Here is a 22393-nt window from a genome sequence, read left to right as displayed (position 1 = left end):
TCTTGTAATGTGACTAATGCATATTCATGTACAAAATACTATAATAAATTTATAATTCGGACTATTGATATGTATTGATATGCATTAGTAAGCACTAACATAAGACTGTGATATGATGGCTTGACATAAAGATTTTACTAGGATTTTACTGTGTAATGCTATTCAATAGAGAAACCTGTATAATGCTCTTCTCCTATCCAAAGATTTCATTTTGAATTCACCATCTTGAAAAACACCAAATGTTTTTACAAAAACATTTTTTCCTATCAGAGGCTGCAGCTAAAATTGCAGACACATGTATGCTTCTTATGTGACTAATGCTTATTCATGTACAAAATACTATAATATAATTTCTAATTCAGACCACTGATATGCATTAGTAAGCATTAGCATAATGCAATGTTAAAGTTTACGGTCCTTACTAGATATGATGGCTTGACATAAAGATAATACTAGGATATTCAATGGGAAAATAAATAACCATGAGATTCATCAATATTGGGAGTTGATTGTGTAATGCTATTCAATAGAGCAATCTGTATAATGCTCTTCCCCTACTCCAAAGATTCATTTTTGAATTCACCATCTTGAAAAACACCAAAATTTTAATTTTAATTTAATGTTTTTACAAAAACACATTTTCCTATCAAAACACATTTTCCTACAATCATCAGAAACTGCAGCTAAAATTGCAGACAGATGTATGTATGCTTGAAGAAAATAAAATGCCGAATGAATTTGTGTCCTGCCATATATGTTTGGCACAAGTCCTCTTCTATAATGATGTTAGCTTCTAGTCACTTTGTATAAATTCATCCTTGTTATAACCAAAGTACAAAACCCTTGCCTGGTTGTAATTTATTAATACCTCTGCACGTTGCTTTTCTCATGAAATTAGGAAGAGAAAACACTTCGTTTCTAAGGGACTAGAAAACCCTTCATTATCATGAATACGACAATAATAGATAAAAGAAATTTGTATAATTTCGGAATAGAAACCCAAGAAGAGACGTAAATACAAAAACCTTCCAAACATCTAGGATTTCGAGAATAAATATGACGGTAGAGATAGGGTGAAGAGGGGGTAAAACTAAGGGATTCAACTAGGTGTACTTAAAAAGAGTAATACGCAATTTTAGAGGCCATGCCCCAAACTGGCAAACAATCAATCGATATTAACATCAGGCCAGAAAGAGTACATCGTGAAAATTTATGTAGAGAATGCAAATGGAACCCACAATATACTAAGAAGAGATTTTCCTCTGGATTTCTAAACTATGGTAGGTCTGCGCTGCAAAGATAGAAATGATGGTAAAGGAAAAAGATGAACCTTGAGAACACTCAAACATCATGTCTATCAAAAATATTTTGGCTCATGGATTGACCTAACTATACCCCCATTTAATCTACAGATGGAATGCCCTTTCTACGTTTGGAGGATCCTAAAGTGATGTCATTGTCATCAAGAAATTTTGAAGCGATCCGAGCTCGCAGTTCTGTGAGACTCTCACCTTCACGTGCTTGCTCCAAAACCTGTTCACATAAAATTATAAGGCACAGCATCTGAAAGACACTTCAAAATTTGGAATGTGAAAGTGTACATGGTTATCAATACATAAATTGTTCAGCAGCATTACAATTTACTAAAAATCGCATTTCAAGGAATGTTCACTTACCAAATGCCGACCATAGAGATGTGAACTAGAGAGTGCATTGAATGCATTCTCAGCTTCCTGCTTCGTAATAAACTCAATAAATGCAAACCCTCTGTGACTGTGATCAGCTTTTTTTGGGAGCCGTAAACTCTTTATCTATTAGAAAAACGATTTGAAGAAATAAGTACCATCTATATGTTCAAAAAGTTTGCAAACTGGCAGTACACAAAGGTATGTAATTTGCGCTTCATACTCAACTTTTTACTAATTATAAGCATTCCTCGTAAGGCCTTCAATTCAAAAATCAAAAGCTGAAATAATTGTTTGCCCTACCAACCTAAATGAGGGCTTTGTTATCATGATGTTTGACAACATCCTTCTTTGTAGCAATTCAATGGGCATTTTTTGATCAAAATGCAAGTACACAATTGACAGTTGAAAGATAGTTAAACCAGAACTACCTCTCAATATATTCATGATTCTTTAACAAAGCGATACCCTGCCTAGTATGAGCCATCTAAAATAATGGATGAAATTTAAAAACTCATTAGGAACTCATTATTTAAGGCAATTGATTATAATTTCCATGTTGAGCTTCCCCTACTCAATTTTACCAATGAAAGTTTCAAATGTTACACAAGATTGACTCTCCAGTTCAAGGACCAGAGTTATGACATCACTTTACATTCAAATTCAATGACTTTTGGCGACAAATTTCTGAGACATTCCCTAAATAGATAATATGAGGACAGTTTGAGACAATTGTTAGGGGTGAACTTCTATTTATCCATTGTGAAGCCTTATTTCAATAAAAAGGGTAATGTTGTTTATCTTAGGAAAAAGAAATTACGTAATGTCATGTTAGTCACTAGCCCTCTACCTTGTGGCACCCATTCCTTGGCTCTACAGTTATCTCGTCTAGGCTCCCTGCAAATAATCTGCGACTAACTGTCAGAATAATCAGGACGACTATTCAATAGTCAGCGAAGTACAGTTTCTAGATCATTGATAATTAATAGTCGGTCATTGAGCCGAGAGGCTCATTCTACAGTCCAGTATGATGTGTAACTATATCCATCCATCATCAAAGTTAAAATTTTGATATGTCAGTTAAAATGAAAATTTTAAAAAATCTAAATAAATAAATAAATAACTATACAAAACATTTAAATAGTGTTGGCTCATAAAAAAAAATTGCACATGAAGAAATTGGATCCCTCTTGTTGAGCTGAGAGGCTCATTTTACAGCCCAGTGTGATGTGTAACGATGTCCGTCTGTCATCTAAGTTAAAATTTTGATCATGTCGGTTAAAAAAAAAAAAAAAAAAAAAAAAAAACTAAAAAACCTAACAAAAATAAATAAATAACTATACAAAACATTTAAATAATGTTGGCTTGTAAAAAAAATTGAACATGAAGAAATTGGATCCCTCTTGGCTCATGTTAGATCCATATTTAAGATGAATCTATGCTGGTATTCAGTGAGAATCGGTGATAGTTGATCGAATCACTATAGGATCTTCGGCGGGCTCTGTGTATAAATTGCAATCACTTGAAATGCAAATCTTCAAGTTTTGTTTGTGCATTCATCTCCATTTTGGCATCAGAGCTTGAGCGCTGATATCCAAAGGGCTCCAGATCTGAGTGATCTGCAGTATTCGAGTGTGTGCGGTCTACGAGCAATCGATGTTTTGGGCCGCAAACTAAAGTGCATCATCATTGCTGTGTGTTGTTTTGAGTGTTTTCCGTGTTGCTGTAGCTGCGATTGTGAGCTAGAGGGCCAAGACCTGTGAGGGTTGTAAGTGGTTCTGTGCATGGGTGTTGCAAATCAAGTAGTTGCTGCTGATTTTTCTGTTCATTAGCTGAGATCTTGTGCCCTAGCCGGAGCAACAAGTCGTGCCTCCAGTCGAGTCATGCATTGGAGAGAAGGTATTGCTTGCAGCAGGCCATCATTTTTATAAAAAGGAATATTCTAAAGTGTGTTGTGATATTATTAATAGAATTTGAGGTGTAAAAAAGAAAAAGAAAAAAAGTGTGGGGTTGTTTCATGAAATTTGATATTGCGATCTCATTGTGACTAGGGTGTTTTTTTTTTAATGGTGAAAAACGAGTTAATTTATTTGATCCGTGAAAAGGGAGAAATAAAATATTTTTTAAGGGTGAAAAAAAGAGTAAAAACAAAAAGGAGTTATTTGGAAATTGTGTTAAAAGGAGATATAAAGAATTAAAAGGATTTTTTCTTTTGAGGTTTTAAGTGGTTGAACAGTTATATTTTTGCAGAAGTCACTGATTGGAGAACAATAAATTTTGTCATCATGTCAAATTTTCTGGTTGATTCCTATTTGAATGAATCCACTTAATAGAAAAAATTATGTGAGCTGGAAATTCAAGTTGCTGGCAATTCTAGAAGGTTATAATTTGTGGTCAATTGTGAGTTGGGATGAGCCCAAACCCACTGCTGCAGCCTTTGTTCTAGATTGAAAGAAACGGGAGACAAAAGCAAAGGTGTTTATACGTATGTCCATAAAAGACAATATAATTCCTCACATCAGGGATTGCAAGACATCAAAAGGAACGTGGGATGTGCTCAAAGGTTTGTGTAAAACAACAAATACAAACCGGATCATATTTTTGAAGACAAAGCTTTTGTCTATAAAAATAGAAGCAAGTGAAAATATAAGCAATTCCATGTCCCGTACCAAAGATTTAAGTGATAAGTTAGGAGATATTGGTGAAAAGGTGTAATGAACGTCTCATGTGATAAGATTTAAGTGATAAGTTCATTACGTGAGACTTGGTCAACATCACATTAAATGGCTTAGTGCAAGATTATCAAATTTTTGTTTCAAGTCTTTCAGCTAGAGAGAAGCCCCCTACATTTGATGAATTGATAGGAATTATTCTACAAGAGGAAGAGAGGATGAAGAACTTTAATTTGGGCTCTAGTAGTTCAGATTTGGCATTGATAGCCAAGGGTAAACAACCATGTAGAGGCAAGACATGGGACAAGAATAAAAGAGGCAAGTTTCAAGCAAAACAAAAAGGTATGGCACAATCCAAATTTCCTACTCATGATGAGAGAAATAATGATTGTTATTATTGTGCAAGCCTGGGCATCACTTTAAAAAATTGTTATAAAAAAAAATAAAATGTGTCTAAATGAAGAAACAATAGGCATAATGGAAATTTTGTGGACAAAGACACGTCAATCAGTGATGGATTTAAAAATCTTAGATTGTCTGTTTCTGATATTGTATAGTTTGCAGAAATTGATGATGTGAATGTTTGGTTCATTGATTCTAGTGCATCACTCCATATGGCTTGTAATAAGGATTGGTTTGATGAATATTATGAAAACATTGATGGATAATATGGTTATCTAGGAGATAACAGATCACTTAAAGTTTAAGGTTATGGAGTAATAGGTGTGAATTTGCCTAATGGACAAGAGATAGAGATCCATAATGTAATGTATGTTCTTGGTATCAAAAGAATTTAACTTATGTTTCTACTATAGCTGACCAAGATTTGAAGGTGGAATTTGTTAAATCATAGTGTGTTGTTAAAGACATTGAAGATCACTACAAGGTTATTGCCACAAGTACCAAAGTTGGAGGGTTGTATAAGCTGGATGTGACCAGGACAGGTCATCAAACATTGAATCTACAACAATGTCAACAGTAGAATTATGGCATCAAAGGTATGGGCATTTAAATCACAATGATTTAATGTTACTTCAAAAAAAAAACAATGGTTGAAGGTCTTCCCCATTATGAAGAATGATCATGTTGAATGTGAAGCATCTGTACTTGGCAAACAGCGTAAAGAGGAATTTCTTGTACATAAAGAGAAAAGACAATGGGAAATACTTGAATTTATTCATACTTATGTATGTGGACCTGTGAAAACTAGATCTCTTGGTGGAGCATGGTATTTTCTTATTTTTGTTGATGATAGAGCTAGATATACATGAGTCTACTTCATAAGAAAGAAGAGTGATGTTTCTTTATTAATTTAAAGACTTCAAAAATATGGTGGAAAAACAAACTGGCAAGCGCATCAAAATTCTCAGATCTGATTGGGGGGAGAATATAAATCAAGGGCATTTAATCAATATTGTAAAAGCAATGGGATTCTACAGCAATTTGCAGTGCCACATACACCTCAGCAAAATGGAGTTGCTTAGAGGAAAAACAAAACACTAATAGAATGTGCACGAAGTATGCTTCAAGGTAAAAATGTTTCTAATGCTTTTTTGGCTGAAGCAATTAATAATGTTGTTTATTTGAAAAATATGAGTCCAACCAAAAGTTTAGATCTTAAAACACTTTTTGATACATTTTATGGGTATAAACCAAAAGTGAGTCATTTAAGAGTCTTTGGATGCATGGTATTTGCTCATATTCCAAAAGATGAAAGCAGAAAACTTGATGCAAAGTCAATTAAGTGCACATTTATTGGTTATTGTGATGATAAAAAAGAAAGTTGCTTGATCCTAGTTCCCATAGATTGCTTGCAAGTAGGGATGTGGTGTTTCATGAAAATGCAGACTAAGGTGATAAAATGAATGATACTAGTGTATGGCATAATAATGATGATTATGTCAAAATAGATACAAGTGTTGAACAAGAATAGGTACATGTTCAAGAGCAATGAGCATCAAGCAGTCATAACACTCCAAGAAGAGGTGAAGAGACTCCACAAAGCATAAAAAAATATGAAAGCAGGAAAACTCCAAGAAGATCATCATGTCAAATTCAAACACCTATAAGGTATAAAGATTATGCATTGATGTCTCATGTAATGAACTTTGTAGAATCTTCAAGTTATGAAGAGGCTAAAGAATATAAAGAATGGAGAGATGCAATGAATGAAGAATATAACTCTATAATGAAGAATGACACATGGGAATATAAATCCAAGTTTAACATTGACGGATGTATTGATGCGAATGTTTATATAAATCCAAGTTTAATGTTAATGGAAGTATTGATAAGTATAAAGCTAGATTGGTTACAAAAGGTTATTCACAAAAAGAGGGAATTGATTATGAAGATACTTTTGCAACTGTAGCTAAGTTGAACACAATTAGAATCATGATTGCATTAGCTACAAAACATCATTGGAAAATGCATCAGTTAGATGTAAAATCTGCATTTTTGAATGATGAGTTAAAAGAATAAGTTTATTCGGTTCAACCTGAAGGGTTTGTAAAAAAGGGGCAAGAGCATCCAGTTTGTGTGAAAATTCCTAAACCCCAGAATCCCTACTACAACAAATTGATGTTACTTCTCATACTTGTTAAACCATACAAGTTATTTATTGTGTTCTATGGTAAACACCGAAGTAAATACTACTGCAGCGTTCACTTAATTAAAAATAATATGTTGAAACAAGAAACTGAACAGGAAAAGATACAACACAAGTGACAGTTATTTTTGGACAAATGTCCCTAGAAAAACCCAATGTGGGAAAACCGGTGCCGCGGATCTGAGGGTTTCTATTATTAAGCAGAAGTTATTTCTGAATACAAACTTTGGACGCCTTGCTGGTAATCCAGTATAGAGAATATCATTCGACAGAAGAAAATAATAAGATTATCTCACTCTACACTGCAAGTCCTGGCTGGTCCGGCCGCTGAATCAATGAGTCCCCGGCTACCTCTGCGCTGCCCCTACGCAGTCACTGCGTGGGCCTACGTCACTGGCTTTGAGGCATTGCATCATTTCTCTACTGAATCGATTTTCTCTCAGGAGCTTCGACTTCAACCCTCCCGGCTCATAACGTCAAACCCCCAGCAAAATCTCGGACTTTTGCTTGGAAGGCACTGCGCTGCTCTGCGTGAGCCCTTCCTGGCTCTGTGTCACCCTCACTGGGCACTACGTTGCCTCCTCTGCGTCTTTCTTTGCCTCTCTACTTCGTATTCTTGGCTCTGGAGAAGATCCTCCAACCAAAACTATCTCTGCCCCTCTCTGCGTGATCACCAAAAAATCACGGTATTGCTCTCTAGCTCTGCAATTCGATCTGACTGATCAACTCTCTGTGCTTCTTCCAAATGACCCTCAAGTCTCCTTAAATAATCTTCTTGTTGACATTCATTGGCCCAGATTAGAAGCTAATCAATGGCTAAGATCAGTTCTGCTTGATCCTCGTCTTCTTCTAGAAGTTACACCCACAGTTAGATTAATACCCATTAATTATTTTAATTTCCTAAGTTTAGACTTAGGGACCCATTAAAAATAATTAATTATTTTAATAAAACTGTCTCTGAGTGGAATTTCCCAAAACGCTTTCTGGGTTCTTTGGAATACATGTGCCCGAGCCTCCCTGCAAAGTTTGAGACTTAGAGCACATCCGATCCTACCAGAAATCAACACTCCCTCTTAGCAAGGAATGTGCTCTAGCAATGCCTCCCATTGAAGCATCACTCTGACTTCATAACATCATCCCTTGTGCTGCTGATGTCTGACATGTTGTCCACCAACTATTGCGTTGTTGTTGCAACTGTACTGCTACTGAAACTGCCACTGTCAACACTGCATCTGTACTACAACTCCCTCTCAAGTGTTGCATCTATGCTGCTACTAGCACTGCCACTGCTAACACTTCATCTGCACTGAAACTGAAAAACATCCCAAAATTTGAACAAGTTTTCAGCATAGATGCATCATCATTCTTATAGCTTCCTTCATCATGCTCATCATTATTATCATCTTCAATTATGAACATCTTCAACATCTTGAAGATTATGTACTTGCAAAACTTTAATAACAAGTACAACCAAATACAAAAGCATGAAGTCAACTATATCTAAATCATGTTATTACAATGGAAGCATCAAAACATTCAACCTTTAGACATCAAATACCTAAACCTAGTTAGGTTTATATTTAGCATGGGTCATATCTTTTATATTCTAGACTTCAACAACTTGCTAGGGTTTTGTCACAAACCCTAGACTTCATAATCAAGACTTAAAGCAACTCAATCAAGATATCAATCCAATCATAGCACTATACATCTAGGGCTTCAATATTATGTCCTAGAATTCATAACAGATTCTACTAAGGTTTTGTTACAAACCCTAAATTTCATTGATTAGCATACTCACATATATCTAGGATAATCATGCACTAGCACCTCATATTGATATCTACTAAGAAAACCCAAGATACAAACATCAATACATCGAAGTTAGATATACAACATTTTTGACCAAACTAGGGTTTTGATCATAATGACGAATATACACCTAGGGTTTCATTCTTAGGATCTTTCTTAAGTTATTACAAGGGTTTTGTTCATAAGCCCTAATTCACCAAACCCTAAAAATCTAAGATTTTATTATATAACCTAGACATTAATAGTAAACCCTAAAGGACTAGGGTTTTTATCACGACATTATTGAAACCCTAAACTTCAAAAGAATAGGATTTCATTATATGTTCTGGACTTTATCAACAACCCTAAGTAGATTAGGGTTTCATTATTAACATTGACATACCCTTAGCATCAAGAGGCTAGGGTTTTACAGTGAACCCTAGGGGTTAGGGTTTCACAAGAATGATCAAATGACAAGATAGTATAAGGGTAGATTCAATCTAATCATTAATCACCCAAACAAGAATTCTTATGATTCAAAAGACCTAAGCATGAAAAAGATTAGTGATATAAATTTCAAAAGAACCAGACCTTTTGATATGAAAAGATCTAGTTACAAATAGTTATACATACCTTGTGATTTTACAAACCTTGTAGGATTTAGTTTGAAGGGTTCCTTTAGTAGCAAAGCTCCTTGTAAACCTTTCTTTGAGGATTCCTTATTTCTTCCTACAATCTTAGTCTCATGAAATAGTACCAACCTTATTTAACAATCATTTTCAAGAGTATGATTATAGGTTCAGGATTTCAAATTCAAAACTTAGGTTTAAATTTAATTCTTACTAGGGTTTCCAATCTTTACCCTAAACTAACTATAAACCCAAAAGCTAGAATGAACAAGGATTTCTATATGAGCCATCTAGGGTTTCACAAACCTAGATATATTGAAACCTTTCAAGTCTTAGAACCACAAGTAATGAACAAAATAAATACACAAACCTCAGGGTTACATAACTTTGATTTGATGATCCATTTAACTTGTTGCATACACATTTGTTAGATAAGGAACATTAACAATACTTACTTAATTTCTTCGAGTTGGTTCCTCTAGCATTGAATGCCTTTTTGCTTCAAATTTGTAGTTAAGGAGGTTGTCAAACATTGAGGAAGCTTCAAGATCGGATATTATCCAGAATTTTGGATGTGCTCAGGATGACTGGTTACCGGGATTTGCCTCTTTATTTGGACTTTGACTTTGTATATATATATATATATGACAATTCTTATAAGAGAAGAGATCTTTAAAAGCATTTGTTATGCCTTCGACAATTGTTGAGGTTGGTTTCTCGTCATATTGTCCAGATATATACTTGGCTTCCAAGGTTGGCTTTCTATATCATTGTTGAGGTTCGGACTTTGTATTTATATACTCAGAACAGATGATCTTTTACCACCAAACATATCACTCTAAGACCAGTGAATTGCTAGCTCCAAGATGATGGCATGAAGGAGAGTGATAGATCAATTTTTGGACTCAACCTCACTCAGATTTTCAACTCCTTTCTTAAGGTGATAGTGGCCAATTTTAAGGCTTCCAATTTAGAATTATGCTCAAAATCTTGAAGGAGATCAACTCCTTCCACAGTGATTGTGGATGCAAAAATGAACTTGTAAGATATACAACCAACTCACTCCTTTGAGGATTGATGATGATAGATTCACAATTTTTTTTTGTAGCACAGTAATAAATTTTAAATGATGATTTCAAACCTTACTGAGAAGCGTTACACCTTCGCTCTCTTCTTCAAATAGCTCGCCCTTCCATGGGATGCTTAATTAACCTTTCAGTGCTCCAAACACAAATTTTTTATGTCTTCGCTCTCTTTGTATAGGTCTGCGGTTATAGATACTATGATTAGGGCTATTAGGAGAGCCCAGAATTTGTTAGCCTTTCCTCTAAGATATCGGCCTTAGGTATTTAAGTTTCTCTTGATGCCTTGAAACCTTTGTTGACCTTCTTCCTGCCTTTACATAAACAAACCAAGCTCTGATAACATGTTGAGAAATTTAGGGCATTGTATAAATTAGGCTCTTTAGGTAGATTTCTCTTAGACTTTGACATTTTCTTGTGATTGCTCTTTTCTTCTTATTAGTTCTTCTTTCAATTTATTATGTTCATTTTATCAAGATAAATGCCAAACAAGGAAGATCACAAGAAGGGACACAAGATGTAGGCACTCAACCAAGGAAAAACCCTATCTAAGGGAAAACCCGGTCCAACTCTTCATTCAGTAAATCAATATGAGACAATCCAAGACCCTTTAGACTTAGACACAGACCTCCTCAAATCACCAAGTCAGCCCTTCCTTTTAGTAGATGATCTCTATCAAAGTTTCCAAGTGTCAGCTCTTCAAATGTAGCTTCAAAGCAGAATTTTGACCCCCAGCGTCAGTCCAGAAACTCTGCACGTGTGAGAGAGATGCCCAAGAACTTGATTTTATTCTTCCTAGCTTCTTCCTTCCTTCTCCTACAACTTCACTCTTCTTTTCTGCCTCTTTCTCTTGTAGATCAGACTTATTCAGTGGGTGCTTCAAATGAGTCGAGTTGCCCCTATATATAGCTTTTCTGCTAGGTCGAATAGCCCTAATCCAGGCTGACTTCATGAGGACAGAGCCGACTTGGTGTGGAGGTGACAAATGACATTTTTTACTCAAAAATAATTATGTTCACAAGATACAAAAGCCCAAGAAGGGTCTAATAAAAATGGCAATGACTCTATTAACTCAAGACAAAACATAGAAGCCTTCAATGGAGGCTTTGACCTATAAATCTTCAACCCAAGCATGAAACCCATGCTTTAATAATTCAATTTCGTTTATAATAAAATTTATTTTTCTTTCTTTTCATCAAATATAGTTATGAAGACCGACACTAGTTACATTCTTCAACACCATGGAGCAGTAAGAAACAAACAATTGTTTCCTTGTCATCCATTGAAGCTGACTATAAATCATTAAGCAGTGCTACCTATGAAGCAATATGGCTTACAAGGATACTTCAAGATGTTGGAGAAACACAAGTGGCACCTACAATAATCAGATGCGACAATCAAAGCACTATCAAATTCGGAAACAACCCCATATATCATGAAAGGTCAAATCATATAGAAACCAATGTTGCACGAAGCGGGAGCGAAGCGGAAGCGCGGAGCGCGGAAGCGTCATTTTCCAAAAATCTAGGAAGCGAAGCGTCCGCGGAAGCGTCTGCTATATATATATATTATTTTTGCATTTATACTCAAAACAAACATCCCAAATACCAAATTAATTGTAGAAGACATGAAAACATGCATATTTTTGCATAAATCAAGATAGATATGGCATCCATGATTCCATTGTAGTTACTAGTATGTACAACAATCATCTATATTCTAGCTATTACAAACATACATCAAATTTTTAAGCATATTATAAAACATAAAACATTTAAGCATATTATAAAACATAGAGCATATTATGATTTATCTAGCAAGTGAGCAACTGTCACATTTGTCATGTCCAAAATTCAAATAATAATGTTTACAAAATATGTCACTTGGTCACCGCCAAGCCAAAAAGGTTCAAAATTCAAATTCACAAGTCTACAAGTCTAATGAGTAATCTATGACAAAAAGAAGTAGATTGTGAATATATCTACTAATCTCTCCTCCTTCCACCACGAATAGAACGTGATGGCGGGCCTCCACGTGGTGGCAATGAAGAAGATGGTCCCTATGTAAGTCGTGGCACTGGAACTGATGAAGAAGAACCCCCTGCCGTTGGTGTTGAACCATGGAACCTAGAAACCAAGGGACCAGATGGGGGTGGGGGTTGTGGCATATCAACACCCGTGTCATCATCCTAGAATCGCTCAAAAAATTCATGCAAAAAAAAAAACACTAGTTAACAAAAAAATTAAAAACATGAATTAGAGAAATGCTTTATAAGGGAAAATTGGAAAATTCATACCACAATGGACATACCTGGATAAGAGAATCCTCTAATTGCTCTAATCGCAACACTCCATCCTCCAAATTGGGCTCCTCTGGATTCTTATCCCAAGTCAACAAGTCTTTATTAGACTTTGCATCTTCACAGTAATGGGACAACAATCGCAAGTTGTAATGAACATAAACCAAGCTCTCTGCCCGGTCTAAATTCAACCTGTTCCTTTTAACACTGTGGATGAAAGAATAAGAGCTCCAACACCTCTCTGCAGAAGAAGTGTTTACCACCTGTGATAGCACCCGCAATGCCAAACTCTGTAGAAGTGGAGTAGGCCCTCCATGCATGTTCCACCACTCAAGAGCAGAAAAATGCTCTCGATCTTGAATTGCATGCATGCTCCCAAATGGACCAGTGTTGCTCGTATAGTTGCTCACCTGTCTCCGTACCAATGCAGCCTCCTCATTATCAGGGATTAATCTACTCAATGCAGCCATATATTTTTCGTGAACCTCTTTATCTTGGTGTGGTTTTTTCCTGACTCCCCCCCCAGGTGCTGGTTTTGAAAGCCATGATGGATGATAGTATTTAGGTGTCAAAACATATGCTAATGCATGCAATGGAACATTTAGCATATCCCATCGGTTTTCCACCTCTTCACGAATATAATTGTACAAGGTGGTATCTCTAGGCTCAACAATGTCTTTAATCTGCCCCAACATGCTATCCATTTGCTCATACACCTCCCCAATTACTGGTCGATCTGAATCTGCAAACTTGATCATGTAATAAATTGGTTTGGTGAATTGCAAAACATATTTAACCTGTGACCAAAAGTAACTGTCAAGAACAGTGTCCTTGACTTCATTAGCACCATCTGTGTCAGTGTTAATTTCATCCCATGTTTCAGCACACACCAGATTAGTTAAAGCTTGTCTCACCCTCACTAGCCGCCTAAAGGTGAGGTAATAACTAGCAAATCTTGTCTTTGCAATTTTAAGCAATTGCAACTTGGAGTAAGTGCCATAGAAGTAGTTTACCCTTGTATGCCCTGTGATGAATTTAATGAGCTGCTTCCCTTTCCTGTAAACCTCAGCAATCCACCCACAATCTTTGTGTTTCACAATATCATGCATCAAAAGGTTCAATGTGTGAACCAGGCACCCAGACCAAAAGATGTGTGGATGAGTACGCTCAATAATTTTTCCTGCTAACTTACAATTTGCTGCATTATCTGTGATCACTTGAACCACATTATTCGGACCAACATCTTTGATTGATTTCAATAGGAGATCTGCAATGTTTTGTGCAGTTGCACTGATGGAGGAGGAGTCATGAGATGCAATAAATACTGCACCACTAGAAGAAACACCAAGAACATTTATCAAATGTTGGTTTCTAATATTTGTCCACCCATCTGATACAATGGATACCCCAGAATCCACCCACTCATGTGTAAAACGTGTCAAAGCTCTTTGAACCTTAGCTTTTTCTCTTTCTAATAACACTGTTCTAGCTTTCTCATAGTTGGGGGCCTTGTATCCTTTTGGGGCTTCATTGATGGCCTTTACCATTTCATGCCAATAGGGAGAGCGAAGCACATTGAATGGTACACCGCAAGCACAAAGAAAACGGACTATCTTTCCATCCACATCATCCCTCCCAGCAACATTAAGGAAATCCCCTATTGTTTTTCTACCTCCAGAGGTTGCAAAAGTACCATGAGGAGATGGGCAACTACCAAATTTAGAGGTTGCACTTGATTCAGAATGAGTTTTTTGTTTCTTGTTTTTTCGTTGTGCAGCCATCTCTATTTGGATGTATTTTTCTCTTTGTTCACTTGAAATGTTTGGGCAAATGGTTACCCCCACAGAACCCTTTTTTTCATCACTCTCCAGCACCCCACAAAGATGCCTCCTCAGACGGGTATATGAACCCGTATATGGTTTTCCTCCATGACAACCATGAGGGCACAAAAATTTGTAAGATCCACCACCCTTTCCCCCTTCAAGTTTGGTCACATAGTTCCACAAGGGATTTGATGTACCTTTCCCATCTTGTGCTTCAGTGTCCCCTTCAAGTTCATCCCCTTCCTCTTCAAACCCTTCCTCCTCATCATACATTGGGTCACCAAGTTCATCCCCTTCCTCTTCCCCTCTATTCCTCACCCTTGCCATCATTAAAACCAAGAGTGGAATGATACATAGAAGCCAAAAGAACACCATCTTGGAATATGGATATAGGTGGTGGACAACCTGTAAATAAAGGAGCAAGTAGAAACAATGGGAAAGAGTAGGAGAGGGAGGAGAAAAATACAATTTTTTTTTCAAAAAAACAAGGGAGTTTGGGGTTTGAACTTACCTCTTTAGCTCTTGTAGATGAAGTCCTCCAAGCTCTTGCTCCAAGCTCCTCCTCCTTCTCCTAGCTCCTCCTTCTTCACTCCTCCAAGCTCTCCTCTCTTCTCCTCTCTTCTCCTCTCCTTTCCTCTCTTCTCTTCTCCAACTCTCATAAACTCAAAGTGAGAAAATGAGAAGAGAATGGGGGCTTTATTCTTTTCTAAACTCACCCTAAAGTGACCCTAACCCACCCCCTCATGCTTAGTTAAGTTAAATTTTAAATGAAATTAAAAAAAAAATATGTTATCCGCGGGTTGCGTGCGGGTTGCGCCCGAGTGGCGTGCGGGTGGCGTGCGCTTCCGGGCAGGTTGCGTGGCGCCACCTCATGCCAGAACCGCATGCCGAAGCGCGATTCCGGGGGGGGCGCAACCTCATTGGCAGGAATCGTTTAAAAAACAAGGAAGCGTGCAACCTCAATTTCGGAATCGCGATTCATGTGGAGATTCTGGAACGCTTCCGCACGGGTCGCGGTTCCGGGTTAGGATCCGGGGGGGGGCGATTCCTGCAACCCTGATAGAAACACAACATAATTTTGCAAGGGAAAAAGTGCAATCAAAAGAAATTGACTTAACATATTGTAATACAGAGGAAAATGTGGCTAACATATTCATCAAGCCTCTTGGAAAGGTTAAAGTTGAAATTTGTAGAAGTAAGTTGTGTTGTAGAAAACCCTAATTATGTTCTAATCCTAGCTAACACTTAGACCAGCTGGCGAGTTAACATATAGGTCATGATTAAGGGGAGGTGTCAGAATAATCATGATGACTATTCAATAGTCGGAGAAGTATAGTTTCTAGATCATTGATAATTAATAGTCGGTCATAGTCAATAAGAGTCGGTGATAGTCGTCAAATCACTGTAGGATCTTTGGCAGGCTCTGTGTATAAATTGCATTCGCTGGATATGAAATCCTCAAGTTTTGTTTATGCATTCATCTTTGTTTCCAACACGACCAATCATATGGTTGCCTCCCATATGAACCCTGTGATGGTAGCCTCCGCAGCAACTTCTAGCGGATGTCCATGCGCTAGATCTCGACAACTAAACCTCTGCACACACATGTCTACCCAACTAGGCTGACAACTTTGTTCCCTGACCTATTGTCTCTTACGTCAGTTGTGTTTTCCTTATCCACGCATGTTTTTTCCTTGATCCATGTACTAGCGTTCCAATGGCTCAACCACTACTTGGCAGCGAATCATTGTCAGGCAACCCTTTCTTCCACCCACAATTCCTCTTGTCCTGCATGTGTCCTTCATCACTGTTATGTGCCTACCTGTTGATTGTCAGTGGTTTCCTCCGCCCCAACCAAATAACTCAACACTTCACATCACAACCAATCATCTATGTGCTCTCTCGTCACTCACTTCCATTCAGTTACTACCCCGACAATCTCTCTTGTCGTTGTCGGGGTTGTTAGCTAGGTGGGTCTGATGACCCACTTAAGCTATAGTCCCTCACACTCCTCTTCTTTTTATTTTTTATTTTCTTTTTAATTTCGTCCTTATAAAAAGAATTAGCCCACTCTCCTTTTTAAAAATTATGCTTATACAATCATGGTTGAACCTGGCCCCAGTGATCCAATATGAACCTGGCACCTATAATTCAAAGATCGATACTCTTTAGAGTTGCGCTCTGATACCATGTTAGAATTCTTACAAACCTAGCATTGGGCACTTGAATATTAACAAAAGACTGATCTACTAATTAAATGCACTAGTTTCCTAACACAAAAATTCGAAGACAAATCTACCAATCTCAATTGCAAAAATGACACAACAAATTCTGCCCAATCAAATCATTTCATCATTTGTGTGATTGAAAACCTACTTGAGCTCTCGCAAGGAAAATTACAAGTACAACAATAGGACTTAATCTAGTTGATCAAGCCCTCCTTCGCTGATCCGAATCTCTTTGCTTCCCGCTTCCTTGGACCCAACACACTCATTGACATGCCTCTCTCAATCTTCGATGGTTGTATTGTGTTTTCTTTTTCTCCCTAGCCTTATTTTTATAATTTTCCAATGACCTAAATCCCTAACCCTAACCTCCAAAGTGATTGACGGCCAAGATTAGATCCAATCTCACTTGAGATCAATGGTTGAGATTAAAACATAATAACTAAAGCTATTTACTTTACTTTTCCTAAGTTTAGTTTATCACAATAAGCCAACATAATAATTATATATTTTTCTTAATGCTAACTTAGGCTAAGCTACAAAAACAACTTGCTCACACTAGAGCAAGTGTTTAAGGAGATCTTGGGTGATTTTTGCATGCCTAGACACTTAGGCCTGTGCAAAAGTGCTTGACCGAACTACAAACATCAACATAGGGGATGTGCTCCCCATGCTATTGGGACATGGGTACTCCAAGGGGCGACGTTTCTCCACATGTTCATTTGGGAGGGGGCCGGGCACACAAGGAAACATAAGAGGGAATGTCCTACTCAAAAATTAAACTAATCCCACACTCCCTTTTTACCAACGTCTATTGTTTTGGAACACCCCACCCTATAATTACTAGTAATATTAAATTGTTAAAGTAAAAGAACAAAAAAGAAAAGATAAAGGACAATATCAACTTTGAAAATGATAGAAAAGGAAAGATAAAGGAGAATTCAACTTAAATTTTTAACATTACCATTAAAAGTTCCATGATGTTTTCAAAGTAGTCCATCCTTGTCAGACTTCATATGGAAAAAGTGTAAATTGATATCCCACTTCAGCACAATTAACAGTTTTAGGATTTCAAGACTAGCAGGATTGAAGCGTTTCCATTGCATTCTACCATCTATGAGGGTATGGAATTGAGATTTAATCAAGAGTACCAAGCCCTCTACGTATCGAAATATTCTCAATGTTGATTGTTGAACTCCTTTGTCATGATTATAGAAAAATGTTCTCTTCACTCAATTCAAAATCACTAATTAGATAGGTTAAACATTTTCTACCATATTTAAGGCTTAGATTAGGTACTTTCATCAAAATAGGATAGCATTGATTGATGTCCCTGGTGGATGGAGGTAGAGGCAATCTCTAGATGAGAGTGCAGAGAAAGTTACTGATGATGAGGATCCCAATATAAACAATGGTCTTGGTATGTAGTTATTTGTTGGAGCAAAACATTTTTCGGGCTCTAGATGCCATTTAGAGACTTGATGTATATGTATTTCATTTCAAATATGTACCAACATTCATGCTTCACACTGTTAATTTTAGATAACAATGGTGTGTTCTATGCTTAAGAGAAATTTACTTCAATTTTTCTTATTAGCCCAATATCAATTTCCAGATTAGCAATCACATTAACATGATAGTAAATGCAGATAGAACATAAATAATAAACAGAAGACAAGCCAAGACAAGAGGACACAATATTTGGCGGATGCCAGGGAAAAACCCCAATGTGGGGAAACCCTTTGATCAAGTTTTCTTATTATTTTTCAAAAGTTCAGCAGGGAGAGAGAGTACTCTTATTATTTTTCAAAAGTTCAGCACGGAGAGAGAGTACAATATACAAAATTCACTTGCCCAAACACAATCAAATCTGTCCAATCAAACTGTAGTCAATAGCATGCCCTAACCAAAAAGTCAACGTTGGTCAAATCAGCGGAATTATTTCTTCAAATCAACTCGATCAAACCCAGTCAATTTGGCCTCCAAAAACAGTCCAAATCAGCCCAAAACAACGCTGAAGAAATCGGTCAAACTTGGTCAACGCACAATCAAACTTGTTGCAGTCAACATTGGTCAAACAGCACATAAAATCTTGGTTTTTGTACCCAAATATGTGGCCTGCCCAAATAGAGATATTCCCACAAAAATCGTAGTCAAACGAAGTCAAACACTGCCTGGTCAACATTGGTCAAAGCTGGCTGCAATTTGGTCAATGGCGAAATCAAAAAACCCTAGTCAAACTTTCGCACGTGTGGAGGAGAAGAAGGTTGCCTAAAATTCATACGACCCAATCAGATGAGGAGAGAGAGAGATATGTGAGAGATGATCAATGTCTAAATGAGATAGAGCTCCTTCTATTTATATGCAACATTGAGGGTGAAGAGACATGACTTTTGGGCTTCTGAGCCTACATTAGATTGTTGGCCGACCTTGACAATTTGCCCATAGAAGAAATAAATTCATAATTCCATTTATACATGTCAGAATGAGATGATATTTAGATCAATCCTACACCTCTTGGAAAGAGGAATCCAATAAAAATATCATCTCCATCATATGAGTTGTCCAAGGGGAGTTTGGCCCTAATTGCCAAATTTAACACTCCCTCTCAACTAGGGAGAACTCCACTTGCCAAACCATTTGACAATCTATACCATCCCTGTCATCTCTGCTTTGTTGAACTATGAAGAAATAATGTAAGAAGAAATGATCGAGAGTGTATCATATAACTCTCCACTAACCCGAAGTCAGTGTCCATTGATCCCAGATCAATATCAAACATCCTAGCATAGGGAGTACGGTAGTACACGATGCATCCATCGGTAGTACTATGGTCCATATCCTCATTTCCCTACTCATTGGCCAGATGAGAGGTACTTCCCATGAGTCCTGCACTACATGGGTAGGATGTATCGGCAGGAGAAGGTGAACCACTCATCCTGCTCATATGCCATAGGAGAAGGAGAACCATTCATCCTATGCATATCTCAACCATCATGGGGTATCACAGGGGAAGGTGAACCACTCACCTTGTACATAACGCACCACTAGGGGAAGGTGAACGAGAACCACTCACCCTATGGTTGTTCATCGCTCCAAGAAGTACCCCAAGCCCCCCGAAGCTCCCAGAGCTCAATATCCAACTCAAACGAGACCCTCATAAGAGGGTCTCTCCACAACTCTAAGTCGTTCACGAAAGGTTAAGAATTTGACCTTCCCTAGGGGCTTTGTAAGAATATCTGCGGCCTGATCATCAATCCCAATGTGACAGAGCCTTATTACTCCTCGTTGTACCATATCCCGGATAAAGTGGTACCTGATATCAATACGCTTGGAGTAGTCATGAAACACGGGATTCTCAGAAGGATGAATATCACTTTGTTTGTCGCAGAAGATCACGGTAGTATCCACCACATGTCCAAACAGCTCACTAAAGAGCTTCTTCAACCAAACAGCTTCACAGGAGGCCATACTAGCAGCAATATATTCGCCCTCGGTGGTGCTCAAAGCAACTGATTTCTGCTTCATTCTCATCCAGGATATCAAAGCAGAACCTAGTGAGAAGCAATATCCCGATGTGCTCTTACAATCCACCACACTGCCAACCCAGTCAGCATCAAAATAACCATGAAGCCTCACATTCCCGGCAGTGTATCTCAGTCCATAGGTGATTGTGCCCCGAAGATATCTCAAAAGATCCTTGGCAACAATCCAATGTATGTGATAAGGCTCGACCATAAATTGACTCGATGTATTCACTGCAAAGCATATGTCCGGACGAGAATTCACCAAGAACATCAGGGCCCCCACAAGTTGACGATACTCAAAAGGATTTCCCAAATCGGGCCCAGCAGCACTTCTGCATAACTTTTTGAAGTTAAGTTCCATCAAAGTAGTCATGAACTTGCAATCCACCATCCCAAATCTTTCAAGTAACTTCACAATGTATTTTCCTTGAGAAAGTAAAATCTCACCTGGCCTTTACCAGACCTCCAACCCTAGGAAATAATGCATCAGTCCTAGGTCCTTCATCTCGAACTCGGAAGAAAACTCCCTCTTGCATTGATGAATGAGAGGGTCTACACCTGTCAGAAAGAGATCGTCCACATAAAGTACCAAGATGAGAGGTCTATCATTCTCAAACTTAAAGTAAAGGTTCGGATCAGCTTCACTTCTTGTAAAACCCAGCCTCATCAGATAGTTGTCGATCCTCTCATACCAAGTTCAGGGAGCTTGCTTCAACCCATAAAGCGCTTTCTTCAACCTGCATACATGTGTCTTACGATCTTGAACTTCGAACCCCTCGGGTTGTTCTACATAGATTTCCTCCTTAATTGAACCATGCAAGAAGGTGGTTTGACATCCATCTGGTGTAGGTTCCATCCTTGCGAGGCAGCAAGGGCTATAATCAAACGAATGGTGGTATATCGGGCAATAGGTGCAAATATCTCAGCATAGTCCACACCTTCCTTTCGAGAGAAGCCTCGAGCAACAAACCAGGCCTTGAACTTTTCAGCACTTCCATCAACTCCATGCTTGATCTTGTAGAGCCATTTCGAGGTGACAATGGATTTGTCTTTGGGTCTAGGGACCACATCCCAAACATCATTCTTCATATTCGACTCATACTCTTCATTAATAGCATATCTATATTCATGCTTAATGTTTGCTACATACATGAGAAAACTTGACATATTTGGTGTCTAATGGTCTGAACACACACACACACACACATATTGCATATTTTATTGTGTTTTTTAGTAGATTGGTTCACCAGTCGATTCCGGTTCCATAGTAGTCAAACCTCAACTAATTCTGATTATGATAATTTTGGTTACTCGTAATGATGAGTGTTATTGTTGCATTCTTATCTCTAAAATTTCAAGAAATTACATTTCAATTTTCATATATTTTAATTTATATTTTTTAGTATTTTGGGTGGGAAGACCCTAACGTACGTTAGGGAGTTCCCTAGAATTTGTAGGAAACCTCCACACCTCAACTAAATGCATTTCCCTACACCCGCGTCCATGTGTCTAGAAACTTGGTGGAACATTGGTTTATTGCTATGTAATTAACAATTCCATGTTTGAGCTCCCATGGTTGGCTCAATCAGTTGGTGCCACTGTTGCACGAGGGCTTCACTCAGTGAACCTCTAACATAGCACATGCATTCGTGGCATACTAAACAATGCTAAAAAATGTAGCGAGAAATGTTCGTTGACGATGTGCCTTAATCAAAGGGAGTTCAACGAGTTCTTCCTTAGCATGCTCGAGTTCCTATAAGTTAGGAATCAATTCCTATAAGTTAGGAGCTAATTCCTATAAAAAAGGATGAGTTCCTTAGATTTAGGATAAATCCCAACAAATTAGGATGAGTTCCTATAATTTAGGAATTGTTCCTAAAAATCAAGACAAGTTTAGAAGTAGTTAACTGTTAAAATTGGCAACAAGGACTAAATTCTACTTTGGACAGCTCATTTGATGGAGATGATTATTGCATTGAATTCCTCTTTTCAAGAGGACCAAAATCAACCTAAAGATCATCAAATTTGGATAAGCAAAAATATGTTTTTGAA

General features: G+C 37.6%; 1 protein-coding gene across 1 annotated transcript in view; it reads right to left on the bottom strand.

The window, feature by feature from the left end:
- Positions 1–831: 831 nt before the first annotated feature.
- LOC149144366 (nucleotide/nucleic acid binding protein) overlaps positions 832–22393 on the bottom strand; it is a 235977-nt gene continuing 214415 nt past the window's right edge. Inside the window, exons 17-18 of the mRNA XM_089452135.1 lie at positions 1677–1811; positions 832–1533 (exon numbers count right to left, since the gene is read on the bottom strand). Of these exons, the coding sequence (XP_089308261.1) occupies positions 1402–1533; positions 1677–1811 (267 nt within the window). The 3' untranslated portion in view covers positions 832–1401. The remainder of the gene's footprint in view (positions 1534–1676; positions 1812–22393) is intronic.

The sequence above is a fragment of the Pinus tabuliformis genome, chromosome X (assembly GCF_031772625.1).
Source record: "Pinus tabuliformis cultivar Carrire ecotype Pingquan chromosome X, CPIR1, whole genome shotgun sequence".
In the NCBI taxonomy this organism is placed as follows: domain Eukaryota; kingdom Viridiplantae; phylum Streptophyta; class Pinopsida; order Pinales; family Pinaceae; genus Pinus; species Pinus tabuliformis.
Note: the sequence above shows the minus strand (reverse complement) of the source record. Positions and strands in the feature narration are given on the sequence as shown.